The 13615-nt window shown below is 59.1% G+C and overlaps 1 protein-coding gene across 1 annotated transcript in view; it reads left to right on the forward strand.

Moving 5' to 3' along the window:
- The window catches only part of FAM20C (FAM20C golgi associated secretory pathway kinase), a 44951-nt gene that overhangs the window by 25079 nt on the left and 6257 nt on the right, over nt 1-13615 (forward strand). Inside the window, exons 6-7 of the mRNA XM_004705870.2 lie at nt 11912-12004; nt 13181-13296. Coding sequence (XP_004705927.1) covers nt 11912-12004; nt 13181-13296 — 209 coding nt within the window. The remainder of the gene's footprint in view (nt 1-11911; nt 12005-13180; nt 13297-13615) is intronic.

Raw genomic sequence — 13615 nt, forward strand, 5'->3', positions numbered from 1 at the left:
ACCACCATCACCACCACCACCATCACCACCATCACCACCACCACCACCACCACCACCATCACGATCACCATCACCACCACCTCCACTGCCGCCGCCATCACCATCATCACCAAGTTACCAACAGTTCAGAGACAAGGACGGACAGGATGTGTGGATGAAAGGACTATCACGTCATGAAGACCTAACGACCAAACACACAGCTAACGACCCAGCTCCCAGCGACATGAGGCAGGCACTGGCAAGCTAGGCAGGAGAGAGGAGGCAGCTCTGTGGCCATCGTGGAGGCTTCAGAGGGTCACTTTAGATAATGCAGAGCACGTCAACAGGGGACTCGGACAGCCCAACATCCAAGGAGTCTGACTAACAGAAACAGACAGACAGAGAGCGCATTCCACCTGCCCGTGGCAGGGTGCACACTCTTCCCCGTGCCCCGGCTCCTGCTCTGCATGGAACGCAGGCTACTCTACAAGAGAGGGCCAGTAAGCCTCACTCTGTTCAAGTCAGGCTACGTCAATGACAGAAGAACATCTGGAAAGTTGACAAATATGTGGCACTTCAACAGCACACTGTGAGACAACCCATGGGTTAAAGGGAAAAAATTATCAGGCAAATTGGAGAAAACTCAGAGACAGCTGGGAATGAAAACAGCTACCAAACCAAGCTCCCCGTGCGGTGAGGGACGATCTCGTGGGGTGTTTATAACAATGAAGAAAGGTCGCAAATCAACGCCTTAACTTTGCACCCTGAGGAACTAGAGCAAGAAGAGCAGAGGGAACCCAGGGGCTGCAGAAGGGTGGAGACAATGAAGATCCCAGCAGAGACCACGGAGCTGAGAACGGAAAACAAAGGACAGACAACAACACCTCTACCAAGAGCTTCAAAAGGATCGATTAAATGAACAAACCCGCGGCTCGATTGACAGAGAGGGAAAAACAGAGAAGGCTCAAATGACTAAATCAGATAGGAAAGAGGGGATGTTGCTACCGGCTCTGATAAAAAGAAATGAAAGGGTTGTAAGAGAAAGCTGTGGCAGCGGAGCTATGTGGTTATGGGCAAACCCCAGAAACACCCCTCTCTGTGCCTGCTGCTTCAGTGCCTGGGTCAAGAAAGGTAGTGAGTAGTTTAATCTTCACTGTTAATCAATCCACGGCCCCTCTTGGCACCTCTTTTTCCTTATGTTGATCCAGGAGGGATTGGGTTAGACCCAGAGCAAATATTCTAAATGTTGGCGAAATTCAACAAGACTTTCGTTTTAGCAGCACCAATAACAAGTTCCTCTCTCACCCCTTCCATTGCCTTTGAAGAATTTACACTTTTATTGAGTTACAAGATCCTCATGGAAATAGACTCAAACTGAACACTTACCCATAGCCTGCAGGAGATCAAGTAACAGAACCTGAGGCCCCGAAAGGTCTCTCGTGCCCTTCCACGTGCCCATGCCCAGGACAGACTCACATGACCTCCAACCAGACAGCAAGCAGCCTGCTTCTGTTGCCCCGGTTTTATCGAGTGAATCCGACGTCCCCCTGCTCACTCCACGTGGTGTCTGAGACTTACCGGTGCGGTTGTGGCTGGTGTCCCTTCACCCTCCTCCTGAAGGGTCTCACCCTGCAAACCCACCTCCATTTCCGCCAGCAGAGAGGGTGGGGCTTGTTTTCAGTCTGGGGCCGCTGGGAGCAAAGCGGCTATGGACAATCGTGTACTGACAGCGGACAGAAGAGAAGCCCTCCTCTCTGTGGGTGGGAGTGTTGCCTAACTCAGCCACCACCTGTCCCTGTGTCACACTCTTCTCTCTCTCCCTTCCCACAGGGTGAGTCAGGGGACTTCCAGTGGTTATGGCCAATGCTGTCTCAAGCTGCACGGGTCACTGGTGCCACATGGATGTGGACCGGGGGCAGTGTCTTGGCCTGGAGGCTCGTGCCTATGATTTGGACACTGGAGTGTGATTTGTACCTCACGGGGTCTGGGATGCCTGGGAAGCTCTCAGCAGCGAGCACTCAGACCCTCTGCCCGGATTAAGCAGCTTCCCGGAGCCCTTGGTGCCCCTGGGTGGCATGGGCAATGTCCTGCCCTGTCACTTGGCCTGGAAGATGCTTGAGATGGCCTTGGGCGTGGCCTGTGAGGAGTCTGTCCACTCGGAAGCTGTCGGGCAGTGTGTTCTGCAGCGGCGGGGCGTGTGTCCCAGCCTGTGCTTCAGTGTCTGCATGCTCTGGGTGGGCAGGCCTGGCCCCGCGCCATGGCCCACCCCCTCCTCTCCCCTCGCTCACTTTTATTCGGTCACCAGGTCCGGCAGGTGACAGCAGCAGATGCCTCTCATGCTTGTGATGCTCCGGCACCCTGAATGGCCCTGGGCCTCTCCCAGTGGCCTCGGGTGGCTGTGGTTGGCATGATCTCCTTCAAAGACAAGGAACTTGAGGCTTGAGCCAGGTGTGAATATCCACCATGAGCCTGCATGCAGCCCGGGCAAGAGTCCAGGGTTCCTGACTTGAGAGCCAGGCCCCTTGGCTGCCCTGGAGCAGCTGGTCTGCTTGCTAGGCAAGATTCGAGGGGGGGTCCCCACCGCTGCTCCTGACCAGCTGACTATGCCTCCAGGCCCCAGCCAGGGTTGGGAGCCCCTGGACACTCAACGTGCATCCCGATTCCAGCTGAACTGAGTTTAAGGTGAGCAGGCGAGCAGGCAGAGGCCCTGCCCACTCTGCCTCCCCCTCCATCCTGCCTGAGCCTCCAGGGGTCACACTGCACCTCATTTACGTGGAGGAGAGGCCTGCCCACTGCCCACTGCCCTGCGTCCCCTCACTAAGAATAGATGCATGCATGTGTGCTTAGGTGTGTCATGCATGTGCATGCATGTGTGCACGGGTGCGCAAGTAGACACGCACACATGTTGTTGTGGGTACATCTCAGTGTGTGGAAATACACGCACTTGTGAGTCCCCTCACATGCACGGGAAGTTTTGGGTGGGTGCTGCAGTTGGCGTGGCGCCAATGTCACATCACCGTTGGGTGCTGCTTTTTCTTTAAGCGCCACGAACAAGCTCCGTGCCTCCGTGCCTCCATGCCTCCCTCCCTGCTGTCCCCGTGGCTGAGGGGTGGACACAGGTTCCTCTGTCACTCTGGCTCATTGGCCCACGGTGGCCTTTGATGGAGCTGCCCTTTCCCAGCTGGGAGAATTGTGGCATGGGTGGTGGGGCCTGCCTAGACAGTGAGTGACAGGCTCGCCCACCTGCTTCCTGCTGGTCAGTAACCTGCATCTCGCTTTCCCGTGGACACCTCCTGTGCCATCACCCGAGCTTGCTGAGCCGGGCTGGGGCTGGGGCTGGGCTGTTCAAACCACACGGAGAAAGCGGGGAACAGCCCAGTTAGGTCTGTGGAGCCGTGTACTGCAGGGGGTATGTGCATGCCTTGCCCCCGGAGGGAGATGCAGGGCCACGCAGGGGCAGGACTGGGGCTCGGAGCACATACCACATGGCCGCCCAGAATGTTTTTGAACAGTTTTAACAGAAATGTGATTTTAAAAACCTAAACCATCCCTGTCACTGGTTATCACACCAGTGGTTTTGTAAGCCCAGTGTGCCTCTCCCTGTACGGGGATGTGCTGGGAGTGGGGTCAAGCCCAGGAGGGATTTAGAAATGCAGTGGGCCTCAGCTCACAGGCAAACCTATCTGTGTGCACTTTTGAAATCAACTCAGAGCTGTGGCGAGGGTTTTCACATGGAACTAGGTCAGGGGCTGGACGATTTGCAGAAACCGTGTAACGACAGTGATATTTGTGTAAAAGCTCAGGAATGAGGGACTTGACCTCTGCTCCAAGGGGGGCAGGTTCCAGTGGAGATGTGATACTTCACCTTCAGGCAAGAAGGAGTTTAAGCCAGGGGCCCGGTTTCCAGCAAGACAGACAGGCTCCACCCCAGCCACCCGCGCACGTGGTGGTGCGGTAACCAGGGTGAGATAGCGTCTGGACGCTGCGGGCATCTGCTGGGAGCAGCCCCTCCCGGGACACACCACCAAAAGCTGGAATTAAACAGCTGAATCTGTCGCTATAATGGCCAGGGGGCTGCTATCCGCCGCCGAGCACAGGAAAAGTGCCCAGGACAGAAAGGCTGAGCCCCGCCTCCGCACTTCCGCAAGGCGGTGACTCAGGAGCCGGGAGAGTCAGGAGGGAGAGGGCCGTTGCCCCTGGGTTGACCCTTCAAAGTACTCCCATCGAAACGGGCTTGCGTGGGGGGTTGGTGAGTTGTTTAAGTTGCTGACCACAGAAGCAGGGCTGCGGAAGGAGCAGCCTGGATGGGCATTCTTAAAGGACAAAGGAGGTCAGGATTAAAGATGGAAAACTGAACACTGGCCATTGGACATTGAATCAGGAAAGTCGTAGGACCGCTTCATTTGAATTGTGGTGCTGGGCTGCTAAAAGGACAGATGTCAGGATGACCAGACTTCATCTGACAATCTTGGGGCAGGTTGCCAGGAGAGACCTTGGAAAAGGATGTCGTGCCTGGTCAAGTAGAGGAGGGCCCTCCAGGAGATGGATTTGACACCGTGGCTGCAGGTTCCGACCACTGTGAGGAGGGGGCAGGGCAGGGCCAGGCTGTGCTCCCTCGGGTATGTGTATGGTCACTCTGGGACAGAACGAACCCACTGGCCCCTCACAACAGCAGTGCTTTTAGAGCAATGCTCGACCTTGTATTTTGCTTGAATCACCGACAATAAAACCCAACCCTCTGCAAGACCATTCTGCCTCCTGGCACCTGCAGATCCGGGACTGTTATTCGTCCCAGAGCAGAAAGCCCATCTTCCTCCCAAGGAGTGGGTGGTGGAATTGGGTCACGACGACCTTGCCACTGCCCGACCCACAGGACCGCATGGTCCTGATAAGAGGCAGGGGTAGTTGTGACCATGGCTGGGAGGGGGGGGGTGTGTGCTTCTGACCACAGAGTTGGTGCCTGGAGTGATGAGGACACCAGCCTGGGCCCCCAGAAGCTAGACTGCCCCTGGGAGCTCAGAAGAGAGGAGGCCATGCTGGCCACAAATCAACAGCAAACCCCATGGAGTCCAGCTGGTTTGGACCCCTGGCCTCCTGTTTCAGACTTAGGGCCCCAGAACTGCAAGGGACTCAGACCCCAATGTGGCCAGTTGCTGTGGCAGCCATGAGAGTGCTGGTCTTCTCAGGACACCAGTGGTCATTCACAGAGGACTCAGGCAGCTCCAGGAAGAGAGAGGTGGACCGGGGGCAGAATAGGACTTGGTGGTCCCCCCATCTCAGCCCTCACTGCAGACCCGCACCAGGGACACTTCAGTCTCACAGCCCCTTAATGTGCCTGGGGTGACTGGGACCCCTTGGACCAAGTCACCTCCATCTGCATCTGAGCCGAAGGGAACCCTGTTCCCTCGATGAAGACTGGGGAAACGATGGTTGGCATGAGGGTGGCGGGGAAGAGCACCCACAGTCCCATGCACTCAAGGGACAGATGGTGTCATCTCTCAGCAGAGCGATGGCACCAGCACTCCCTAGATGCAAGGGCGGCAAGACCTTGTCTCACAGACCTTGGCCGCGTGGTCAGCAAGGACCAGCCCCTGGAGAAGGGGTCGTGCTTGGTAAAGCGGAGGGGCAGCAGCGAGGGGGACCGCCTCAGTGAGGCGGACAGCTGCAGCAGCGTGACGCAGCCACGCCTGAGGGCGGTGTTGCCCGCTGTTGGACATGGGGTCACTGTGGGTACAGTCAGTCCCCAACAGCAGCAGCAGCAGCCAGACAAGAGCCCTTGCCCGCCGTGCAGGAGGCCCGGATTCGAGTCCCGGCCAGTGCTCCAAATGCTGCTCCGAGAATGAAGGGGGTCGGCAGACAGCATGGGCTGGGAATAAAGGCCTGGTGATCCTCTTCTGAAAACCAGCCAGCACAGACCCAGTGCTGGGCCAGGTGCAGGCCCCAGCTGCGCTGCGTTCTGTGGTGCTCGGTCAGCAGGGCCCACATCAGCAGCAACAGCAACAGCAACATGACGAGAACGCTAGTCCGGGAGTCCCGCCACCCCCCTACCCCCCAACCCCTGCCTCCCGACCACAGCCCAGGCCTTGGCTTTGCAGCTGCCTCTTTCTCTCAGACCTCGGACTGCTGTGTCTGACTCGGGGGTAGGGCCTCGGTCTTCTGTGTCTGACTGTTGGGGGTAGGGTTAGGGGTCTGGTGCTTCTGTGACCGACTCAGGAGTAGGGTGGGCACCGTGGAGGGTGATGTGAGGGTTGGGGGGCATACGGGGGCCTCTTTGAGCATGCACGGCAACACTTTGTACAAGCGCAGATAAGTGGGGAGACCAGATCTGCAGGGAGCTAGTACCTTATTATTTTCTCAAGAAGACTGACTATGGCCCATCTCCCAATGCCTTGGATGGGCACGTATGGGTCCTGAGGTCACCCCAGGGTCTCAGAACCCTCTGGGGAGGGGCTGCCTGATGCAGGAGCTGACGCTGGGTCCCAAGGTGGCTGTGCCAGCCTGAGTGGTCACAGACTCACAGCTCCTGCTGGGCTTCTCTTGCAGCTCTGGCGTTGGGGGAGCTTGGGGGGACCCTGTTCCCGGCGGTCGCACTCCCAGGTGAGGCTGACCGCTGCTTCCGTCATCCGAGGTCCTCCCTGGCGCCCACCCTCTGGCCTCCCTCTCCTAAGGGCCCCAGCGGCTGTCCATCTCCCTCACCACCTAACAACCGTAAGGCCCTCTGCCACATGAGCTACCACATCCACTGGTGCCAGGACTTGGGTCATCTCTGGGGGCAGGGGAGGGGGCTGTGATCAGATGACAGCTTCCCAGAAGAAGCCAAGCCGGTAGTCTTTCTCACTTTAGTAAGAAATACCACCTCCTCTGTCAGAGCCCAGGGAAATCTCTTTACTGGAAGAGGCCTGGGTGCAGTCAGTACTGGGAGAGACAGAGAGAGAACTGGACACATCGGAATCACCAAGGACTGGGAATCCCCTCCCCAGAGGGCTCCTGAGTCTCCTGCAGCAACCCTGGGGCCCAGGTTTACCCATCCAAGGGGCTGGGAGACAGGCCCCATTCAGTCTTCATGAGAGAGTAAGAAGGTTCTAGAACACTCAGTGTGGGGGTGCCCCCACACCACCGAGTGAACTGTGGGAAGGCTGGGCTGGTTGGCACCTGGACCTCTCAGCTGGAGTTTTCTGAGCTGGAGGGCAGGCTGGATGGAGCTGAAGTTGCCCAGGACTCAGGCCAGGTGTGGCCCCAGAGGCCCTGTCCTGGGGGGAGGGGGGGCGTTCCAAATGCCGGCTGCTCCCTGCATGGGTGGGGGCCCCTCCAGGGAAGCTCCTGGCTTCCAGAGAGGGGTGCCTCGGTGAGCTGGGCAGCAGTGTGGGTGGTCAGTGTGCCTGGTGGGGTCCAAGGGAAGGGGAGCCGAGTGCACCCACACAGACTCATGCTCAGGCCCACCTGGGCTCTTCCAGGCCTAAGCCCATTCAGGTACCAGCTGAGTCACCTGCACCCACAACCTTGGTCAGCCAGCCCACACTCGGGGGCATGTGGGGAGCAGGAAAATGTCCCGTGGTGGGCCTGGTGGGGCCGCCTGCTTCCATCCATGCGTCTGTGTTTCCCTATTTGTACACTTTCTCTTTCACCCCCCACCACTACAGAACCCAGGGCCCCTCCCAGACCCCGCCCTGGGACCTCCACTCCAGCACCCCCTCCCAAAGCCCCCTTCACAGAGCCCCCTCCCCAGAGTATCCTTCCAAAGATCTGCTCCCCCACACACACCCACATACACACACACCAGGTCTCTGCTCTGAGCCCCTGCTCCTGGGTGGTTTGGAGGCAAAGTTGCAGGTTCGGGTGAGGGGTTAGGGGGGCGTGGTGCCAGTGTGAGGCAGGATGACCAAGCAGACGGAGGGAGGCTGTGGTCCCCAGGCCCCTTGGCCTCTCTCTCTGTGGTGCTGACCACACAGACAGTCACCTGCACGGCCCACGAGGCCTGTTCCAGGACTCGCTCAGGGTCAGACTGACTGACCTGTACCACCCACCCCCACCCCACCCCCCAGCAGTCAGATTACATCTCCTGCCCGCACTTCCCACTTCCGTGGCCCTCCCTCCAGGGCAGACAGAAACTGGCCCTGCCCTGTGCCCGGGGCAGGTAGACCTGGTGCACCTGGGCCTGACACCTTGGAGGACGGCCAGGTGTCCGGGTCAGGGGCTTAGGCCCCATGGGTGCTGCCAGCTCAGTACTTTTCCAGAGTGCCCTCTGCAGTCAGCCTTGGACCTTCTGTTCAGGACAGGCCAGGAGGTGTGGGCACCTGGGTTGCAGACTGCCCCTCAGGGTGAGAGCCCACAGGCAGGTTCCTGCCCCACCTACCTCCCCTGAGGGGTAGGTCCCCGAGGTGGCAGGGGCTCTGTCCAGGGACCCTCGAGTCTCATTCCTCCACAGCAGAGCCCGGTTCTCTCGATCTGGGAATTTCCACAAATAGTCCAACAGCAAGACCATCGTGCCCAACCTGGCAGGCCACTATGGGTCCCCCACCGCTGGACCTACTCTGGTCCACTCTGTGGGTACTGGGTGGGTGCGAGGAGAGGAGGGAGGCATAGGGCCTTGTTTGGTGGCTGGCAGTTGGAGAGACTGGTCCCCATTTTACAGCAAGGAGGCCAAGGTCAGGAGGTCCAGGGCTCTGCCCCAGCCCCCCAGTCCACTGCACACCAGCTGGCCCTGTCGCGCCCCTCACCCCGTGGCCAAGTGTCTGCCTCCTCTTCGGAAGTTTCTTAAAGGTCGAGGGTGGTGTTTAGACGGATAGCAACGGGTGCCGTCCCCATGGGCTGCCACAGAGGGCCCAGTTCAGCCCTGGTGGCTGGGACAGTGGCCCGAACTCACCTGGCATGTCCCGAGTCCCCAGCAGGGGAGGCTGCCGCTGCCGGGTGGACCCTGGGTGACAGAGGAGGCCGGCCCCTGGGGGTCTCCAGGGTTGCCCCGAGGTGCCAGTGGGTGGCCCCCCACAGGCAGTAGTAGTTGAGTAGGTCCTTAACCCTTTGTGCTCTGAGGGACTCCTCATGTGGAACAGCACCTTCCTGCCATTGTGTCACCTGTTCAAAATCTGAAAAGACTCCTGACAACGCCCCCACCCCCACCCCCGCCCCCAGGCCTGCCCATCAAACACCACACAGCTAGGCAGCAGGGATGGCCTTGGCAGGTGAGGCCAGCCAGCATCGTTGGACCCTTGGTCCAACGCTTGGTGTCAGGGGGGAGGGGAGGCCCTGTGTGTCGGGTGCAATCTCTGAGCATGTCTGGAACCCCTTGGGGCATGCGGAAGGCCGCTGGGCACACAGGTTCCAGTATTATCCCATCGCTGGGCGTCTAGCTTCACGAAATGTTCCAAGAAACCCACAGGCTGGTCTGCATTCAGGAGGGTGGCTGGACGCCGGGTTCAGGCTGAGCCAGGTAGGGCCGCCTGGGAGGAAGGTCAACAGGAAGCCCTGAGGCATGTGGCGAGGCCAGGCTGGGCCACAGGGAACCAGACGGAACCTTTGTCCGAGCTGCAGGCCTGTTCTGAGGGTTGGCACAGGAGGAGGCCAGAGACACAAAGGCAAGCTTACTGGCAAATAGAAATGCTCACTTGTTAAAACACCACCCACATGGGTGCTGCATGTCAGGCCGTGAGCTTTCAGTGCAAGTGAGCAACAGTGGTGGAGGTGGAGCTGGTGGTGGAGGGGACGGAGGTGGTCATGGAGGGGACGGAGGTGGTCATGGTGGAGCTGGTGGTGGAGGGGACGGAGGTGGTCATGGAGGGGATGATGGTGGAGGGGACCGAGTTGGTCATGGAGGGGGTGGAGAGGATGATGGTGATGTGATGGGGGCAGTAAGGGGATGAGGGAGGTTCCAGCGGGGTTCGTGTGTGCTGGGGTGGGTGGTGGGGTGGTACTTTGTGCAGGTGTTGGTGAAGATGGACAGTGAAGACGTGAGGGTGAGCAGGGCTCCAGGCTGCATGTCCCTCCCCATCCCCCTCTCTGCATCTGTCCACCACCAACCCCTGCGTCATTCCTATTAATTAGCTGTCTGAAGCCAAGCACTCGGCCAGGATCTGGGGTCCGGAGGCCAGGATGCTCCCGGCTCTAGGTACTTCCAGTTGAATGAACAATGGGGCCCAGTGTGGCCCAACCGGCCATGATCCACAGAGGGAGAGCGGAGCTGGCTTTTGTCAGAGACCCCGTGGCTGGGACAGGTGTGGGGCACACACACAGATGGAAGGGCCTGGGTTCTGGCCACACTGTAGGACACAGCATGGGGGGTGGGGGGGTGGGGTGGGGGGCCCGGAGAGTCAGTCTGGGGTTTGTGACCCCATGAAAGGGCCTGTAGGCTGTGGGGAGGGGGAAGGTGGAGGATGGGGGATTGCCCTGGGCTGACCCCAGTGGCTTCCTGGGTTTGCGTCCAGCTCACTTCCTGCCTGGGACGTGCATCGGGTCCAGCACTGGGTGGCCTGCCCACAGAGCCAGTCCTTGTGCCCACCCCTCTGGGAGCCCTCTGATGGCTCTGTGCCTGGGCACATGCATGGGCTCAAGTGTGGGAACGAGCGTGAGTGAGTGACTGTGTGGAAGAATGTGAGGAGGTGTGTGAATGTGAGCAAATATTTGAATATTTGTGCATGTACACGTGTGTGTCTATGTGCTTGAGTGTGCACATGTGAATGCATGTGCATGCATGTGTGTATTGTGTGTGTGTGAATGTGTGCATGCATGTGTATGGGTGTGTGCATCTGTGTATTCTAGAGGGCTTCTGAGAGCCCACCCCCTGCGTAGAAGACTGACTTTCTGCAGCACTTGCTGTCCCCTGGCTTTCTGGGGACTCCCAGGAGGAAGGGGACCCAGGCTGGTCCACTCTCCTGCTGGTCCCACCAATGCCTCTGAGGCAGTCTCCACATCTGGGGGTGGTCCAGGGCCTGAGGAGGGGGCTGTGCTCACAGGAGCTCTGGAAGGAAGGTTCCACTGGGGAGGGGGCGCACATGGTGGGGAAAACGGGGCTGGGGAAAGGGAGTGAGTCTCCCATCACAGGGAGCACTCAAGCCTGGACCAGGATGGCGTGAGTGGAAGGTTTGGGCTGGATCACGGGAGTCTCCCTTCTCACCTGGGTGTGGTCCGAGCCCGGATAGCCCACACACCCATTCTGCAGTGTGTTCTGCACAGGTTGAGGGCTGAACCACTCTGGGCCTGGCTTGGCCCCCACCTGCAGTGAAGCGTTCTTCTGTTGACTTGGTTCTGCCTCATCATGCCCCTGCACAACAGATGGAAACCCTGCCCCATCCCACGCCAGCCTCACGGGAGTTCCTGTGTCTGAGCCCATAGCTGCAGCTACCGTTTCCCTCCATCTGCTGGAGGGCCTTCCTCCTTCCGCTGCCCCTCCGAGTTCACCGAGCACGACGTCCTTCTCCGGGTCTGGTTTCTCCTGTCAGTTTGCCCGTGTTCATGAGACCAAGTCCCATCCATCTCGCTCTGGGAGCATCGGCCATGCTTCTCCTAGACTGGGCTTCCTTCTTGTGGCGCCCATGGTGTGGCCTGGGCATGGGCTTCCCTGTCGTGCTAGACCACCAGCACACGGGCTCAGCGTCAGGCAACTAGAGGTTGACATTTCCAGATCCAGGTCAAAGCTTTGTGCTTCCCGGGGCCTGGAAAGGCCCCTTGTCCCGAGCTTGGCCTTGGGTGAGGTGAGCTGCCAAGTGTTGCATGGCCAGAAATGCCCCAGTGTGCACCAGGAGCAGAGTCACTGCTCAGGCCGAGAGGGACAGTCAGGCGGGCTCAATTTCTTGGTGAGTGGGCACTGCTTCGTTGACGATGACGGTTAAGCAACCAGCTCCCAGGACTCTGGGACCCACAGGCTTCCAGGCCCAGGCCCTCCTGTGTGGCCAAGTGTTACCAGCGCTAAATGCTGTCTGTTCTGTCCTGCCTCTTCCAGACAAACAAGGGAGCAGGAGACACCCCCCGACTTCTTTTATTTCTCTGACTACGAGAGGCACAATGCTGAGATAGCAGCCTTCCACCTGGACAGGTGAGTCCCCACCCCCACCCCCCACCCCAACTTCCAGGGGAGCCTTGTAGGCTCCAGGTTGTTCTGGGTTTTCTGGGGAGACCTGAGCCTACCCAGATGTGGGGATACCTTGTAACATCATTGGCTACACTGTAACAACACTGGGTACACTGTGACACCGACTCTGGATAAATTATAAGCAGCCACACTGGGGCCCCCTTGTATGTAACAACAGTAGCAGCAACCGCATGGGATCCACAATAGCCACTCTGTCCAGGGACTTTTCCAGGTGAGCACCCAGGCGTGGCTCATCTTACTGCTTGTCACTTCGCTGTGCTTTGAAACTATTGTGTTGTTTTGGTTTTATAGCAGATGGAAGGTGGGGGGCACCCAGAGGGAAGCAAGTCCATTGGGACCACTTTTCCAACAGCGCGGGCTCACCCCACGTCTGTGCCCGCTGGGCCTCCTCACGGTATTGGCCATGTTTTCAAAAAGCTGTTCTTGCCGACCTCATCAGCAGCCGTGGGCATAAACATCCCGCTCGGGAGTGTGACACAGCCCCTGGGGGCTCTCCCCACTCACTGCACCCTTAGAGAGCTTGCGTGGCTGCCACCAGGCCCGGACAAATGAGCCCCCAGGCAGTGGGGTACCTGGTCTGCAGAAGTCCCCTCTCTTGGCCATTACCTCCTAGCAAAGGGGGGTGCTGTCCCCCATCCCTGCCACCAGAGGTCAGCACTTAACATGGGTACAGCTGCTGGCAGGCTGGTGGGTCCTGGGAAGGAAGGACCGAGGGAGCAGGGGCGGGAGGGCGAGCACAGGGAGGGAAGGAAGGGGCTTCTGGGATGCAGCCCCCAGCGATCATTGGCCTGGGGGCTGCGGACAGCGGGCGATGCGTGTCTGAGACCAAACCAGCGAGGAATGGCTGCACAGGGCACCCTGCGCGGCATGATGGGCACACAGCAGTGAGTGTGCTGCCTTTGGAAAGGCTGTGGCCAAAGTGTATACTTTAATGAAATTTCCTTTGAGGCTCAGCATAGAAACAAGGGCATGCTGCTGTTCTCTGGGAATCCCAAGCCCTGCCAGCCTGGGCCCCTGGGGGCCATCACCTCCTGTCTAGGCTGTGAGCAGCACTGGCTGCGGCCGGTCAGGAGGAGCCGCCCAAACCCCAGGCTCAAGGGTCTCTTGCCTTCTGGCCAGGATCCTGGACTTCCGCCGAGTGCCCCCCGTGGCAGGCAGGATGGTCAACATGACCAAGGAGATCAGGGACGTCACACGAGACAAGAAGCTGTGGCGAACCTTCTTCATCTCCCCAGGTAACCTGCACCTTGTGGGTGCGGGGCCTACAAGGAGCTTCCCAAACTCGCAATTCCTGTCCTTTGCCTGAAAGAAACGGTCTGGTCTGCTTGTCTTGGGGGCAGAGGAGGGGGCAAGCGGGGTGCTGGCAGAAAATAGGCCCACAAGTCGGGGAGGGGCTTTGGGGACTCTCTTTCTCAGTGTTCTGGACTCGATGGGCGGGGCGCGGCTTCTCAGGAGTCGCTGGTGTTCCTGGAACGCCTGGCTCCTCCTGTGGCAGTGGCCTCCCGGGAGGTGGGGGCGCTTTTTCTGTCTGTCTATGACACCATCCTCCACCAG

The sequence above is a fragment of the Echinops telfairi genome, unplaced genomic scaffold, assembly GCF_000313985.2.
Source record: "Echinops telfairi isolate 266 unplaced genomic scaffold, ASM31398v2 ScPeMD7_5;HRSCAF=22, whole genome shotgun sequence".
Classification (NCBI taxonomy): Eukaryota; Metazoa; Chordata; class Mammalia; order Afrosoricida; family Tenrecidae; genus Echinops; species Echinops telfairi.